The sequence below is a fragment of the Pneumocystis carinii genome, assembly GCF_001477545.1.
Source record: "Pneumocystis carinii B80 chromosome Unknown supercont1.2, whole genome shotgun sequence".
Taxonomy (NCBI): domain Eukaryota; kingdom Fungi; phylum Ascomycota; class Pneumocystomycetes; order Pneumocystales; family Pneumocystaceae; genus Pneumocystis; species Pneumocystis carinii.
In genome coordinates, this window is record NW_017264714.1 from 156,833 (window position 1) to 170,113 (window position 13,281).

Below are 13,281 nucleotides of genomic sequence, written 5' to 3' on the forward strand. Positions count from 1 at the left end.
AACCCTGTTTCATTTATCCTGCTAATTTAAGGTCTCGTTTTCATCTTTTTTCTAACTTACCGATATTTCATTCCATACAACTCAGCAAAAAAAAATCAAAAATTTACAAATATCACAAAGATTCGCATAGGAAGAAGTATTCAGAGCAATATATATTGGAGTTCTATAAGAAAATATGGCATCAAATGACGATTTGATTGATTACGAAGAAGAAGAGTTAACACCACATACAAGTGTAGCCACAGCGATAGGCGCAGGAGGAGCAGTGAATGGTGACAAAAAAAGCGAAAAGAAAGGATCATATGTTGGAATTCATTCTACAGGTTTGTTTTTTCTATTATTTCTATATCTGTTAGTAGCTTACCTTTTTTTTCTAAGGATTTCGTGATTTCTTATTAAAGCCTGAACTTCTTCGTGCTATTATTGATTGTGGCTTTGAACATCCCTCTGAGGGTCAGTAATCAATTTTTCCCCACAGACGATGGCTAGTTTCATCGTTTTTCGAAATAAAATGGTCGCTTATATTTGTTTCGTTTTCCAGTTCAGCAAGTGTGTATTCCTCAATCTATTCTTGGTATGGATATTATATGCCAAGCAAAATCCGGGATGGGTAAAACAGCTGTTTTTGTGCTTGCAACACTTCAGCAAATCGAGCCAGTTGACGGTGAAGTATCGGTTCTTGTTCAATGTCACACAAGAGAACTCGCATTTCAAATTAAAAACGAATATAAACGATTTAGCAAATATATGCCGGATGTTCGTACATGTGTTTTCTATGGTGGAACGCCTGTTCGTAATGATATAGAACTTCTTAAAAATAAAGAAAAATGCCCTCATATTATCGTCGCAACACCTGGTCGATTAAATGCTCTTGTCAGAGATAAAGTTCTTCGAGTAGGATCTGTAAAGCATTTTATTCTTGATGAATGCGACAAAATGTTGGAAGCAATAGGCAAGTGTTGCTTTTATTATATTTAACATCTTAATAATATATTGGAAGATATGAGGCGCGATATTCAGGAAGTGTTCCGTACTACTCCTCACCAAAAGCAGGTTATGATGTTTAGTGCTACATTGAACAACGAAATACGGCCTATCTGTAAAAAATTTATGCAGAATGTTATTTTTTCTTAATCTATTTTTAATTATTAATTTTAAAACATAGCCTTTAGAGATATATGTTGACGATGAAACTAAGCTGACTTTACACGGTCTTCAACAACATTACGTAAAACTTGAAGAATGCGCAAAGAATCGGAAATTAAACGATTTACTCGACACATTAGAATTTAATCAAGTTGTTATTTTTGTCAAATCAATTCAACGAGCTTCCGAATTGGATCGACTATTACGGGAATGTAATTTCCCAAGTATTTGTATTCATGGTGGTCTTCCTCAAGAAGATCGGTATATTTTACTTTATAATACGATATTGAATGTCTAAATTCACTTCGTAGCATTACGAGATACAAATCATTTAAAGATTTTAACAAGAGAATTTGTGTCGCTACTGATGTTTTTGGACGTGGCATAGATATCGAACGTGTAAACGTAGTATTCAATTATGACACACCTGCAGATGCAGATACATATTTGCATAGAGTTGGACGAGCTGGAAGATTTGGTACTCGTGGTCTTAGTAAGAATTTTATAATTATCGATATATTTATTTAATTATTGAAGGTATTACTTTTGTAAGTACTAGTGCGGATGCCGAAATTCTTGATAAAATCCAAGAAAGGTTTGAGGTAAATATCACAGAATTACCAGAACATATCGATGTTTCATCATACATGAACTCATGATACTATTATGTTCTTGTGATACTAGAATTATTAAATAATTAAACCAGAATAATTATATTTTTTACTATTTTAGAATTCAATATTATTTTAGTATTTATATATTTTCAGATTTCAAATATATTAGCGTTAAAACTGATCAGTCTATATTAAAAGCAAAATACAATTAACTATTTTCAAAATATCCTATAATAAACCTAAAATTTAAATTTATAATTTCATATAGTTTAAAAAATAATACATTGATTCATATCTTATATAAAACCTGCAAAACCCCATAAATCTTTAAAGCAAAACCTTATAATTAAAACAAGCTTTTAAATAAATTTCACAATAATTATACAAATATTTATTTTAAAACACATTCAGAGAAATCGAGGACATGTTTATTTTCTAATATCAACTCAAATTCTTTTACTAATTGTTGAAATGATGAATTTATTCCTATCATAGATTTAAAAAATTATCTTAACAATTATTAAATACCTTTTTCCAAAAAAAATCGCACAATACTGCCACTTCCTTCTTTTGATACTTGAATATGAAATTTTATTGCCTTAAGTTTCATAGCTATAATATTGTAAATAAAATTCAAAGAAATAAAATCAAAAACAATACCATTGCAATTAGAAATATTAGCATAAACAGTATACGATCGAATATCCTCCCGAACGTTTGTAATACCAATACCAAGATGCTCCCATCTTTTCAAAGTATTAGCAATTTCTTGATATAAATGTTCAAAAGGTAATATAGTTTTTAATAATTTTACAGATGGCTTAATATTAAGCACTTTTGCAAAAAAAGACTGTTGAATTCCGGAATCAACAGTTTTTTTACTAGAAACCTTATTCTCTAAAATATATTAATCATAGAATTTATCAAAAAACCCTTTATAACCTTTACTTCTCGAGATTCTTCTAAATATAGCTGTTGGATAAACTATACGTAAAGAACCAATACCAGGCCCGCGTTTCTCCCGGGAAAATATTGATTTCTTATTTTTATTTCGTGCTATATCATTTGAATCTGTAGGTGCGCTTACTGTTCTTCTTTCATCAAATAATTTATATTTTCCTGTTATAAATTCTGGAAGACTTGATACTCTCAATTTTGGTTGATTCTTAACAACAAAATATTTAAAATGACCTATATCTTCAGATGAATTTAAATCATTCGACTTATAATCTTTCCTTGAACCGCTAGATTCAGGACTTTCCTCATAAATTTTAAGAGTCGTTTTATCATTCCCAAACTCCTTCGAAATTACGCTAGAAGAATGTATATGAATTGGCTCAAAACCTTGTTTAGGTGATATTATTTCAGGAACACAAGTGAAACCATTCTTCCAGTCAATATTCGATACCGTTGATTGATTAAAAGCAGTTTCACACTCAGCAGCAAACTCTTCGAAAAGTGAGCTGGGATCACTAGTATCACTACTGTTTTGAATATAATCATTTCTATGTCCATAACAAACAGAATCCTTTTTTTTTTTCACATAAGTAAAATCAACACCTCGTTTATGAGGCATATTAACAACGATGCTAGATCCTTTATGAGCATTCTTTTTAGAACTTGAAACAGAAGATTTAGAATATTGGGATGAAGACCTCTTTAAGTGTTTATAAAGTGATAATGATTTTTGATCATATAATGATAACTTAGAAATATAAGAAGATTTTTGAGAATCTACTGAATCCAAATAATTTTTATAATAATACATACGATCTTCTCTATATTTTAACAAAAGATAATAAAAAGTCTTTTCAGGATTTTGTCTAAAAACCTTTTTTAATAAAAAATAAAAATAATAAAATGAAACATACTCTTTACTCAACAATCTACTTATAATAACTTCTTTAGCAACATCACGCCACAAAATTTGCAAATTTTTCAAAATTTCAATATCAATTTCACTTCTTTTTCGAACAGGATACATCAATTCATCAGGCGTTGGTGATTTAGGAATATTCTGAAATTTATCAAGATGCTGATATTTTAATAAAAACGGATGATTCATAATATCAATCATTTTAATTCGTGTATGAGGATTAACATCAAGCATCCTCCGAATTAAATCCTTGCCTTCTGCTGATATTCTAGAAGGCATAACAAAATGTCCTGCTTTAACTTTAAGAAGCAAATGACGAACATTTTCATCATCAAAAGGAAGATGTCCTGTAAGTAATGCAAAAAGAATAATTCCACATGACCAAATATCCGACGGTGCTCCATGATAAATTTTACCTGCTACTATTTCCGGAGAAGCATAATGTGGCGATCCACATGACGTTTCAAGCATACGATCAAGTGGTTGCAATGCCGCCATCCCAAAATCCGCTATTTTTATATTACGATGCTTATCAAGCAATAAATTCTCAGGTTTTAAATCACGATGACTACAAATTCCTATTAAGAAATATCCCCCTCACTAATCTTCACATCATACCAAATATTAAATCGATGACAATAATCAACTCCCGCTATAATCTGATAAAAATATCCTACCGCTTCACTTTCATCCAATCTACCCTTTCGCACAAGATAATCAAACAATTCTCCTCCTTCAATATATTCAAGAATAAGATAAAGTTCATGTCGATTCTCCCATACATCATACAAACGCATCACATTAGGATGATCAATTAATTTCATAATAACAATTTCCCGTTCAATTCCATGTAAAACATTACTTTTTCCCCTTCCCTTCTCTGTCTTAGATCTTTCAGCACATACAGTTTTAGGCACAATCTTAACAGCGGCCAACTGCCCTGTAATAGAATGTTTTGCAAGACGAACACGCCCTGTACTGCCTCGTCCAAGCGTCTTCCCTAATATCCATGGACCAATATGTGTTCGGCGCTCCTTCTTCCTAACATCTGACTTCTTTCCTTCTAATCCCTCTCCATAACTCATTTTTTTGGCCTAACCATAGAAAAAATATATATTTATATAACTTGTTGTTTTACTCTTAATAAAGACGGAACCTTTTCTACTTCTCATCTCTGGCACTACCCTCATTGCTGGTCAGCGGACTCCCTGCCTGGAATGTGATATAAGACTAATTAAAATATGGGTCTTTTTTTAAAAAAAGACTAAATAAATAAACAAAAACAAATATATTTTTAAAGGAAATATAAAAGTAAACAATATAAAAGTTATTAATAGGCTTTAATCTAATTTTTTAAAAAAAAACAAACAAAAATACATAAAATCAAAACAAGAGGTAACTATTATGGTAAAGCGTAACGAAAAAAAAAAAATAAGGGTTAAGGTTAAATAATGATATTGTTTTAGAACCAAGTTAGTTTGTTAATATAGTTAGTATGGATATCCTATTAATATATATATATATTAATTAATATATGTTTATAAATGTATGAAGAAGTGTAGTGTAGTTTTATATCGTTAGAAATAAAAAAAAGTGAATAATAGAGATAGTAATAAAAGTTGTGTAGAAGAGTAAATTAAAAGTTATCCAATACATCCTTTGACTAAAATATGTCTTTTAAGAGCGTCCTTGCGTGAAAAAGATTTTTCGCAACTTGGACAAGGAAAAGGCTTAACAGCCAAATGAATTCTTTTATGTCTATAGTAGAAATCAATGTAAGAAAGAATAGAATGTATTTTAGAAGATACCTTTTTAAATCATGATTCCTATTAAAACTTTGTAAACATTGATCGCATTTGAATGGCCGATTAGAAAAAGAATTGCCAGTTTTAATAGAGTGTGGAGATGGTAGATAATCAGTAGATTTTAATCGTTTTGAAGGTGGATAAGAATGATTGCGTGATAAAAGCTGTGTATAAGATTGTGATATGATATCATTTCCAGAAGCTAGATCAGAAAAAATAGGCTGATTATTTATATAATAACTAGAATAATCACCAGAAGTATATGAAATAGATTCCATAGGCGAATAATTATTGTGTAGAGATGGCAATTGCAAATAAGATTGATAATTAGCTAAATTATCATTATCGTAAAGTTGATAAGAAGGTGATGGAGTAAATGGAGGAAGTGAAGAAAATTTATCGACTGATTGTTGTTGTCTATTCATTCCAAAAGAAGAATCCAAATTTCTTTGAGAAAGATATGAAGAATAAACAGATAATGGAAAATGTGTTGTAACTTGTGGCGAATAACAATGTTGTTCAAAACGAGTATCCGATGGTGAAGGCAATTGTTGTTGAAAAACTAAATACGGATGTTGCTGATGAATATGTGAGTCAGATGTAGATCCATTTTGTAGAGGTGTTGCAGGCCAATATCCAGCTAAACTAGATATACTAGAGTTCGATGAACATAAACTTTGAGAATAGCAGACTTCTTTCGACTGCAATCTTGTCATATGAGAATTTCCATTCTGTGGAAAATAATGAGAAGAAAATGGCCTCTGATTATCAGAAAGTCCAGATGAATGATCCGATTGTTGTCCTTGCGAACTAGAACTTTGATCAATAAGTTTAGATGATTCCACTCCTTCCTTTATTATATTAGAAATATCAGGTGATGACTGCAATGACTGAATCCCTCTACAGACTTTCTCATCATCTTGAGGCAACGAAACATGAAAAAGCGTCTTCGAGTCTTTTGGAGACCGAACCAGATTCATAAAAACCAATACCCAAAATAAAATAGGATTAACTGTTGATGATCTTAAGCTACTTAATGATCAAAAATCCAGCATAAAAACTCAAAAAAATATAATAAAAGAATTCAAAGGTTTTATCGAAAAAAATCCAAAAACAAAAATAACACCAAAAATTCAGAGACACTTTTGATAATCTAATAATATATATATTTGCCACTGAAACTTCAAATCTGTATCAAATCAACCCAAAAGGTTTTTAAACTCCCTCCAAAAAAGATAAAAATATAGATATATTTTTATATATTTAAAAATCTAATTAGTTTTTTTTTGAAATCGCTTGATTATAGTTTACTTATTGATAAATTTCAAACTTCTTTCTCACTAAATTCAAGCTGAAAATCACCAAAAGAAATAAAATAAATGTAAAGTTAAAAATTAAGAATCTTCATAATAAACTTTTAACATATACACTTATTCATAAATAATACCATGCATCCAATAAAACACATAATTCTAAATGAATTATGTTGCCCTTATTCGATTTATTTATATTTTTGTTTTATTAAACTAACATCAATAGTCATAGATATATAAATAACTTAAACATTCATTAATGTTAATTATAGCACCTATTCCCTTCATAACTATTTTATACTAGATAGATAAAAAACACCAGCCTAATACAAACTTATTTTTCGTATTTCAATAATTTCTTTTTATTAACGTCTTTCATAAGGCAATAAAATAACCAATTAAGCGAACCAAACTTTCTCGTCCGCTTTTTAACACTTATCAAGCCTCTAACTAATTATTTTTAAGTAATAAAATCCTTTTCTATCTATCTTAACACTTATTTAGGCTATTTTCTACTCATAGATTATATTTTTTAGTTACTAATAAAGAATACGAACATTAATTACTTGGTGAGATACGGAAATAATTAAACTAAAAAAAAAAAGGTTATTAGACTTGAACCTAAATTAAATTACGGGCAAAGACGTGCCCGTAACTTAAATTTATGAGATTTTAATAGTGATATGCTCGACATGTGATAATTATAATATATAGGTTATTAAAAAAGATAAGATAGATAATAAGATAATAATTTAATTATGAAGTAGTATTAAGATAGGAGATGTAAAATAGGAGAAGATCATAAGATTTGAGAATGATTTATGTATTTTTTAGTAACAAAATGTTAATAGAATAATAAGAAAGAAGTAATATGTATGAAAGTTGTAAAGGATAAGAAGAAGAAAGATGATGAGAAGACTATTTTAGTATTAGAAAGTAAAATAATTTTAGCAACATCTTAGTACGTGCAATATTCCCACGTTTTTTTTCTCTAAATCAACGTTTTGAAAATGTAGTAAAATAATAAAATTTAGATAGATCAAAGAAATAGATACAAAAGAGATTAAAATGAATAGAATGAGTCTAGAATATAATAAGTTTTAATATTATAATGAATAATGAGTATATTTTTATTTTTAAATTTCTATATTTTATAATATTTAAAAATGATTAATAGACATTTTCTTTTTATAATTAAATAAATTTGTAAAAATAGAATATTAATTAAAACAAAAGATTAAATATACTATATATTATAAAAGCATGTTACTAAAAGCAATAAAAAGACCAAAAAAAAACGCAAAAATCTAAGATTTTTAGTTAAAAAATTGTATAATTTAAATTATTTTTATAAAAAATAAATATTAATACATTTAAAAAAAATCAACACTTTAGAATGATTTAAACCCATTAATTTTTAAAACATAAATTATATAACAACTATTTTTAACCAATTTAAATATCATATCTCTTTAAAATAATTATAAATATAATCATACATATATAAAATAATCATAAACATAAAAAATAATTATAATAATAAAATCATTATAAGATTAAAAAAATAAAACCTATTTATATCTTTGTAATATAATTTAAAGATAAATGTAATTAATCTATTTTATAAACTATACGGTATATTATTCATTAATATTATTAACTATATAATATAAAAAGTAAATATAAAAGATATATATTAAATAAAATAATTATTATTAATAAATAAGAAAAAAAAATTAACAATTTAATAATTTAAAATGAACACAATTAATCTCAAAAAAGATTCATTAGCAGGACTTGTACATCAGATTTTGTTAAAAAATATATATTAATTATAATGATAGTCATTTTCTATTCTTTCAGATCTTTTATTAGATATTATCTTTGAAATAGCACTTTCTACACATAAAAGAGAAGTTTTTTCTAAGCGCAAATGTCTACGTTGCAATAAGTTCTGTCATTATTATTCAATAAATCCAGGAAGTGATATTTTTGGAAAACCATATCAAACACCAATAACAGCACCTTATTATTCATGTACTATTTGTGGCAGAGAAATAGCAGCAGGTCGCTATGTACCACATCTTGAAAAATGTCTTGGTAGTGGTCGCTTAAGTAATCGATTGGCACAACAAAAGTAGTATATATATATATTTAAAAATATATCTCAATTTTCATGCAGAACAAATGGCTATGGAACCTCTATATCTTCTACAAATAATGTAGAAAATGATATTTCATCAGAAGATGAAACACAACATAGAAAAAAAAGACGAAGACCTACAAATGGATCTACAAAGGTATGTCTATAAGTAATATACTATTTCTATATATATTATATGAATATTTATATTTTATATATTAATAATGGAACAAACTGACATTTTTACAGAGTGGATCAACGAAATCACATATAAAATTAAAAAAATCGTCAATTACATCAAATAGTTCAGATGTCGATTTACAAACATGAACATGATTACGAACATATAGAAAACATGAACCGTTAAACAAATATTAAGGTTTAAGATATTCGATTTTTACAAAATATACGAATTCAGAACTTTATAGAACCTATTAATTAAAATATGAATAAGAAAACACTTTATTAAAAGTATATAATAGATATTTTTCAAGGATTTATTGTCTTTAATGATATACGATCCATACAAAATAGTCTATTATATAATTTTATCTAATCCTTTATTTTCCAGTACTACCAAAACCACCTGCTCCTCGTAAAGTTTCATCTAGAGATTCAACGATCATAATATCAGGAGTAGATATTTTTTCAAGAATCAATTGTGCAATACGATCACCATATTTTACTATATTATTTTTAATAAGTTAATAGAATGTAAAATAAGTTAAAAAATTTACTTTCAAAATCAGCATCTCCATGATTAAATAAAAGAACCTTTACTTGACCACGATAATCTGAATCAATTACACCTGCACCTGTATCTATAGATGCATTTAATGCTATTAAGTAATTTAAAATAATTTTTAAGTAGATAAAAACATATCATACCTAATCCAGAGCGTGGTGCAATTCTTCCATAAGTACCACTTGGAACAGCTATTGAGATATCTGTATTGATCAGTGCTTTCCCACGCGCAGGAATTATCGTATGACTGACACTTCAAAAATAAGTTATTTTCTTATTCAAATTCATTCTTTACCTATAAATATCATATCCAGCAGCAAATGGACTTCCCCGAGTAGGAATAATTGCACGATCACTTAGTTTCTGAACAAGCAGTAGATCACCTTTAATGTTTTTATCAGTCATTACTATTTTTTTGTTTCTTATAAAGTGTAATATTTTTCGAAAAACCGACTATATTTTAATATATATATATATATATGATATAAAATATCGTCTCGAAGTATTTAATAAATCATCATCAAATGATTTCTTTATCTTTAATATCTTCAAATGCCAATTTTCAATTTATCTATATACCTCTTAAAACATGATAATTAATATTCTAAATCATACTTTATGTAATAAGTTTCCAATACAAGGTATACGTATTTAAATAAAATAATAATGCGATAGTCATATTTTACTCATCTCTGTCATCTTGTACTTTTGATATTCCTGATTTTAATATATAATCCAGTTCTTTAGGATAATTTTTAACAATTGTTGAATCAGTTGCTATATATACAGGTTTATATGTTTTATCACAATAAGGATGTACTCGTTTAGTATTCAAAGACGAAAGTTCGCTTTTCTCCTTTTCAATATTTTCTTCATTCTCTTCATCATCAGTGTTTGCTGATGTAACAGTAACTTTTCCAGATGAATCAATAGTCATTACTCTTTTTTTAGGAGTATTCATAGCAACCAGCGCTTTTCGTTGTTTTTCAAGCATTAAATAACGCTCTGAAGAACTTATCCAACGATCATATGGATCAAAATCTGCAGCTTCATCTTTTTTTTTTTAAAAATTTAACATAAAAAACAATAATACTACCTATTATCTTGTTAAACATGTCAGATCTATCCAATTCAAGTAATTTATTTTTATCATTTTCCGCATCTTGTATTTTCTTTTGATATTCCTCTAAATTTATACTATTACTTCCTACATAACACGTAGAATAAAACTGCTTCATATTTTTAGTAACAGTTTCTTTTTTTGAATTATTCAAAACATTAGCTCTTTCCATACGAAGCTGCTTAATTAAATCCATTCGTTGTTCTCTCAATAAAAGAGGTGTATCACAAAAACTACTATTTTAAATTAAATCTTTACTTGTACATATAAAACACTTTATACCATGAATTTATACCTTCAACAATACAAATGATTTTTCCACAGGTTAAACAATTCGGTATTAATTGATTTAATGGATGCTTTCGTGCTGAATCAAATTATAATTCATATGTAATAATAAAAAATACTAGATATACCTTGACAATAACATTTCTTTCCACCTTGAGACTTCACATCCTTCAATTCCAAATTTTTCAAAGCAGAATTAATCTCTGAAAGAGAATTCAATTTCAAATTGGTTGATTTTTTCTTTTTTATCCCAAGTTCTGATGTTAAAGTCCCTAAACTTTGTTTTTTTTGAGAATGAGAAGAAGCCTTAGTAGATATATTCAATGCTGAAGAATCAGTCAATGATTTCGTCTTTTCCTCAGAAAAACCCGTAGATACATTTAATGAATCTTTTGATATAGAAGGTATATTTGTCCAAGCTTTTTTAGACGGTTTCCTAAGATAATTTACATAAAAAAAAACATGAAAGATATTACAAACATAAAATACTGATTCATCTCATCTTTCTTAAGCTTTGTATATGCTTTTCCTTGTTTCTTCTTGGATATTCCCTCCTAAACTTATAAAAATTCTACTTAGTTTCCATTTTTAACTATTAAACCTCAAAACATGATTCTTTTGCTGATCCAAAACGTCTTTTAATAAATTCATTCAAAAACTCATCAGTAGATGATGATTTCCCAAGGAAATCCTATCCATTATTCATTTCATAGATTCCAAGACAAAAAAATATACATTAAAATATGCAATCACTGCTTCAGGAGAAGAAAGATCCATTGTATAACCAACAAGCTCTTTAAGAGAATGATAATCAAGGGGCAACATTGCCTCAAGCATAGTCCATAACCAATGTTTTGTTGAATCCATAATATTAATATGATCAAAATCAAATAATTAATAAAAATACAAATATAAGAAATAAATATGGCTGATATTATTTAAACCAAGCATAAATCAAATAGAAATAGAAGAATCAAATAATGGTAGGGAGTATATGCGTATTGTATGCGTATTGTATGCGTATTATATGCGAGTTATATGCGGGTTATATGCGTCAGTATATAATGTGATATACGATTTGATACAATCTAAAAAATTAATGCATACAAGCCTAGATAATTAGATAAAAAGCTTAATCTATGAATATTTAACAGGATATTTAAACCAATCATTATAAATTATACAATTACTATATTCAATGATATATATTGGATTATATGCAGAAAAACATAAGATTAATATGCATTTTATATGCAATATATTTATTCTAAATGCATTATCAATGAATTATTAATCATTATACAAGCTTGTAGCGAATTATATGCGCTATAAATTTACGTTTATCAACAAATTTGCCTAAATTTCATTGGAAAAATTAATCAAAATAAAGTCTTTATAAACACTTTAGAATCATGTTTGGAACATGTGAAGAACTTCTTACACGAATTCTTGCAAAGCATCAAGTTCAAGGAATTCTTATATTAGAAAGAGGAGGTGATAATATTATTCATACAACGTTTAATTATGAAACGTCCACTTCATATGCTAAATCGATCAAATCTATGCTTTTATCAGCTGAAACATTAACAAATAGCACAGGATCTAATGTAGAATTTTATATTTTTATGAAAATTATATTTAACAAGTATAGAATGCACTTCATTTCATACGGATAAAGACGCAGACAAATGAATTCATGATTGTTCCAGGTAAAGGATAAGTAGGTAAAAAATTGTTATTTATATTTTGTAGGATCGGATTATTTTCTTGTTGTGATAGTATCAAATTAATAAATCATCTACGAACATTGTACTATATCAAAATTCAATAAGACGCTATAAAATCTATTATAAAACTATTATTGGTTATAATTATTTTGTTTTTTTTGGCATTTTTTTATGAATTATTGATATATTAAATGAATATCATAAAACAGTTATTAAACAGTACACAACGACAATTCAGATCTTCTATATGTAAAAAAGACACGATATAATGTATGAAGTAACAAAAACGGTGTAAAAATCAATATTATAGGAATGTTTAAGTATTCTTTACTTTCAATAACGATCAACATATTTATTTCATCATCTACAACAAAAAATCAACACTTCTTACGAAGAAACACCCAAAGACACATTTTTGATTGAAGTTATTTGTATCACAACTCAAATTATTTCTAAATCAATTACTTTTATTTTTTTTTTCAATCAATTATCATTATATTCAGT

At 27.4% G+C, this 13,281-nt stretch overlaps 8 protein-coding genes across 8 annotated transcripts; 4 read left to right on the plus strand and 4 right to left on the minus strand.

Moving 5' to 3' along the window:
* Positions 1 to 129: 129 nt before the first annotated feature.
* T552_00366 (ATP-dependent RNA helicase uap56) lies at positions 130 to 1,852 on the plus strand. The gene is made up of 7 exons (XM_018368981.1): positions 130 to 323; positions 379 to 453; positions 542 to 952; positions 1,001 to 1,119; positions 1,166 to 1,407; positions 1,458 to 1,639; positions 1,684 to 1,852. The coding sequence occupies exons 1-7, from the start codon at positions 176 to 178 to the stop codon at positions 1,803 to 1,805; spliced, it is 1,299 nt and encodes a 432-aa protein (XP_018227246.1). The 5' UTR covers positions 130 to 175; the 3' UTR covers positions 1,806 to 1,852.
* A 253-nt stretch (positions 1,853 to 2,105) lies between these two features.
* T552_00367 (hypothetical protein) lies at positions 2,106 to 4,767 on the minus strand. Its single transcript, XM_018368982.1, has 6 exons — positions 4,255 to 4,767; positions 3,632 to 4,204; positions 2,703 to 3,583; positions 2,421 to 2,657; positions 2,289 to 2,372; positions 2,106 to 2,246 (listed from the first exon to the last, which is right to left on the minus strand). The coding sequence occupies exons 1-6, from the start codon at positions 4,719 to 4,721 to the stop codon at positions 2,152 to 2,154; spliced, it is 2,337 nt and encodes a 778-aa protein (XP_018227247.1). The 5' UTR covers positions 4,722 to 4,767; the 3' UTR covers positions 2,106 to 2,151.
* Positions 4,768 to 5,234: 467 nt separating this feature from the next.
* Positions 5,235 to 6,467, minus strand: T552_00368 (hypothetical protein). The gene is made up of 2 exons (XM_018368983.1): positions 5,445 to 6,467; positions 5,235 to 5,394 (listed from the first exon to the last, which is right to left on the minus strand). Exons 1-2 carry the CDS (start codon positions 6,419 to 6,421, stop codon positions 5,280 to 5,282), a joined length of 1,092 nt encoding a protein of 363 aa, XP_018227248.1. The 5' UTR covers positions 6,422 to 6,467; the 3' UTR covers positions 5,235 to 5,279.
* Positions 6,468 to 7,437: 970 nt separating this feature from the next.
* Positions 7,438 to 7,956, plus strand: T552_04065 (hypothetical protein; the record flags this gene model as incomplete). The annotated part of the gene is made up of 7 exons (XM_018372116.1): positions 7,438 to 7,448; positions 7,519 to 7,537; positions 7,606 to 7,620; positions 7,645 to 7,690; positions 7,717 to 7,769; positions 7,793 to 7,851; positions 7,932 to 7,956. 7 exons carry the CDS (start codon positions 7,438 to 7,440, stop codon positions 7,954 to 7,956), a joined length of 228 nt encoding a protein of 75 aa, XP_018227249.1.
* A 511-nt stretch (positions 7,957 to 8,467) lies between these two features.
* T552_00369 (hypothetical protein) lies at positions 8,468 to 9,273 on the plus strand. Its single transcript, XM_018368984.1, has 4 exons — positions 8,468 to 8,553; positions 8,599 to 8,891; positions 8,937 to 9,054; positions 9,147 to 9,273. The coding sequence occupies exons 1-4, from the start codon at positions 8,512 to 8,514 to the stop codon at positions 9,225 to 9,227; spliced, it is 534 nt and encodes a 177-aa protein (XP_018227250.1). The 5' UTR covers positions 8,468 to 8,511; the 3' UTR covers positions 9,228 to 9,273.
* A 138-nt stretch (positions 9,274 to 9,411) lies between these two features.
* On the minus strand, positions 9,412 to 10,092 carry T552_00370 (deoxyuridine 5'-triphosphate nucleotidohydrolase). Its single transcript, XM_018368985.1, has 4 exons — positions 9,938 to 10,092; positions 9,786 to 9,895; positions 9,635 to 9,736; positions 9,412 to 9,582 (listed from the first exon to the last, which is right to left on the minus strand). The coding sequence occupies exons 1-4, from the start codon at positions 10,045 to 10,047 to the stop codon at positions 9,458 to 9,460; spliced, it is 447 nt and encodes a 148-aa protein (XP_018227251.1). The 5' UTR covers positions 10,048 to 10,092; the 3' UTR covers positions 9,412 to 9,457.
* Positions 10,093 to 10,279: 187 nt separating this feature from the next.
* T552_00371 (hypothetical protein) lies at positions 10,280 to 11,960 on the minus strand. The gene is made up of 7 exons (XM_018368986.1): positions 11,786 to 11,960; positions 11,652 to 11,741; positions 11,531 to 11,604; positions 11,179 to 11,486; positions 11,045 to 11,129; positions 10,739 to 10,998; positions 10,280 to 10,695 (listed from the first exon to the last, which is right to left on the minus strand). Exons 1-7 carry the CDS (start codon positions 11,915 to 11,917, stop codon positions 10,325 to 10,327), a joined length of 1,320 nt encoding a protein of 439 aa, XP_018227252.1. The 5' UTR covers positions 11,918 to 11,960; the 3' UTR covers positions 10,280 to 10,324.
* A 456-nt stretch (positions 11,961 to 12,416) lies between these two features.
* T552_00372 (hypothetical protein) lies at positions 12,417 to 12,886 on the plus strand. Its single transcript, XM_018368987.1, has 3 exons — positions 12,417 to 12,657; positions 12,702 to 12,759; positions 12,803 to 12,886. Exons 1-3 carry the CDS (start codon positions 12,463 to 12,465, stop codon positions 12,838 to 12,840), a joined length of 291 nt encoding a protein of 96 aa, XP_018227253.1. The 5' UTR covers positions 12,417 to 12,462; the 3' UTR covers positions 12,841 to 12,886.
* Positions 12,887 to 13,281: the final 395 nt, after the last annotated feature.

Bases quoted from the DNA above. Each gene is read 5' to 3' on its own strand.
- T552_00366 (XM_018368981.1), top strand. From the start codon at position 176: ATGGCATCAAATGACGATTTGATTGATTACGAAGAAGAAGAGTTAACA. The intron at 953-1,000 runs GCAAGTGTTGCT...ATATATTGGAAG, and splicing joins CAAAATGTTGGAAGCAATAG to ATATGAGGCGCGATATTCAG. The intron at 1,640-1,683 runs GTAAGAATTTTA...TAATTATTGAAG, and splicing joins ATTTGGTACTCGTGGTCTTA to GTATTACTTTTGTAAGTACT.
- T552_00367 (XM_018368982.1), bottom strand. From the start codon at position 4,721: ATGAGTTATGGAGAGGGATTAGAAGGAAAGAAGTCAGATGTTAGGAAG. The intron at 2,658-2,702 runs GTTATAAAGGGT...AATATATTTTAG, and splicing joins AAGAATCTCGAGAAGTAAAG to AGAATAAGGTTTCTAGTAAA. The intron at 2,247-2,288 runs GTATTTAATAAT...AATCTATGATAG, and splicing joins GCGATTTTTTTTGGAAAAAG to GAATAAATTCATCATTTCAA.
- T552_00368 (XM_018368983.1), bottom strand. From the start codon at position 6,421: ATGAATCTGGTTCGGTCTCCAAAAGACTCGAAGACGCTTTTTCATGTT. The intron at 5,395-5,444 runs GTATCTTCTAAA...TTTCTACTATAG, and splicing joins AGGAATCATGATTTAAAAAG to ACATAAAAGAATTCATTTGG.
- T552_00369 (XM_018368984.1), top strand. From the start codon at position 8,512: ATGAACACAATTAATCTCAAAAAAGATTCATTAGCAGGACTT. The intron at 8,554-8,598 runs GTACATCAGATT...TTATAATGATAG, and splicing joins AAGATTCATTAGCAGGACTT to TCATTTTCTATTCTTTCAGA. The intron at 8,892-8,936 runs GTAGTATATATA...ATTTTCATGCAG, and splicing joins AATCGATTGGCACAACAAAA to AACAAATGGCTATGGAACCT.
- T552_00370 (XM_018368985.1), bottom strand. From the start codon at position 10,047: ATGACTGATAAAAACATTAAAGGTGATCTACTGCTTGTTCAGAAACTA. The intron at 9,737-9,785 runs GTATGATATGTT...ATTACTTAATAG, and splicing joins TGCACCACGCTCTGGATTAG to CATTAAATGCATCTATAGAT. The intron at 9,583-9,634 runs GTAAATTTTTTA...AAAATAATATAG, and splicing joins TGGAGATGCTGATTTTGAAA to TAAAATATGGTGATCGTATT.
- T552_00371 (XM_018368986.1), bottom strand. From the start codon at position 11,917: ATGGATTCAACAAAACATTGGTTATGGACTATGCTTGAGGCAATGTTG. The intron at 11,130-11,178 runs GTATATCTAGTA...AATTTGATTCAG, and splicing joins AAAGAAATGTTATTGTCAAG to CACGAAAGCATCCATTAAAT. The intron at 10,696-10,738 runs GTAGTATTATTG...AAAAAAAAAAAG, and splicing joins CATGTTTAACAAGATAATAG to ATGAAGCTGCAGATTTTGAT.
- T552_00372 (XM_018368987.1), top strand. From the start codon at position 12,463: ATGTTTGGAACATGTGAAGAACTTCTTACACGAATTCTTGCAAAGCAT. The intron at 12,658-12,701 runs GTAGAATTTTAT...TAACAAGTATAG, and splicing joins CAAATAGCACAGGATCTAAT to AATGCACTTCATTTCATACG. The intron at 12,760-12,802 runs GTAAAGGATAAG...TATATTTTGTAG, and splicing joins TGAATTCATGATTGTTCCAG to GATCGGATTATTTTCTTGTT.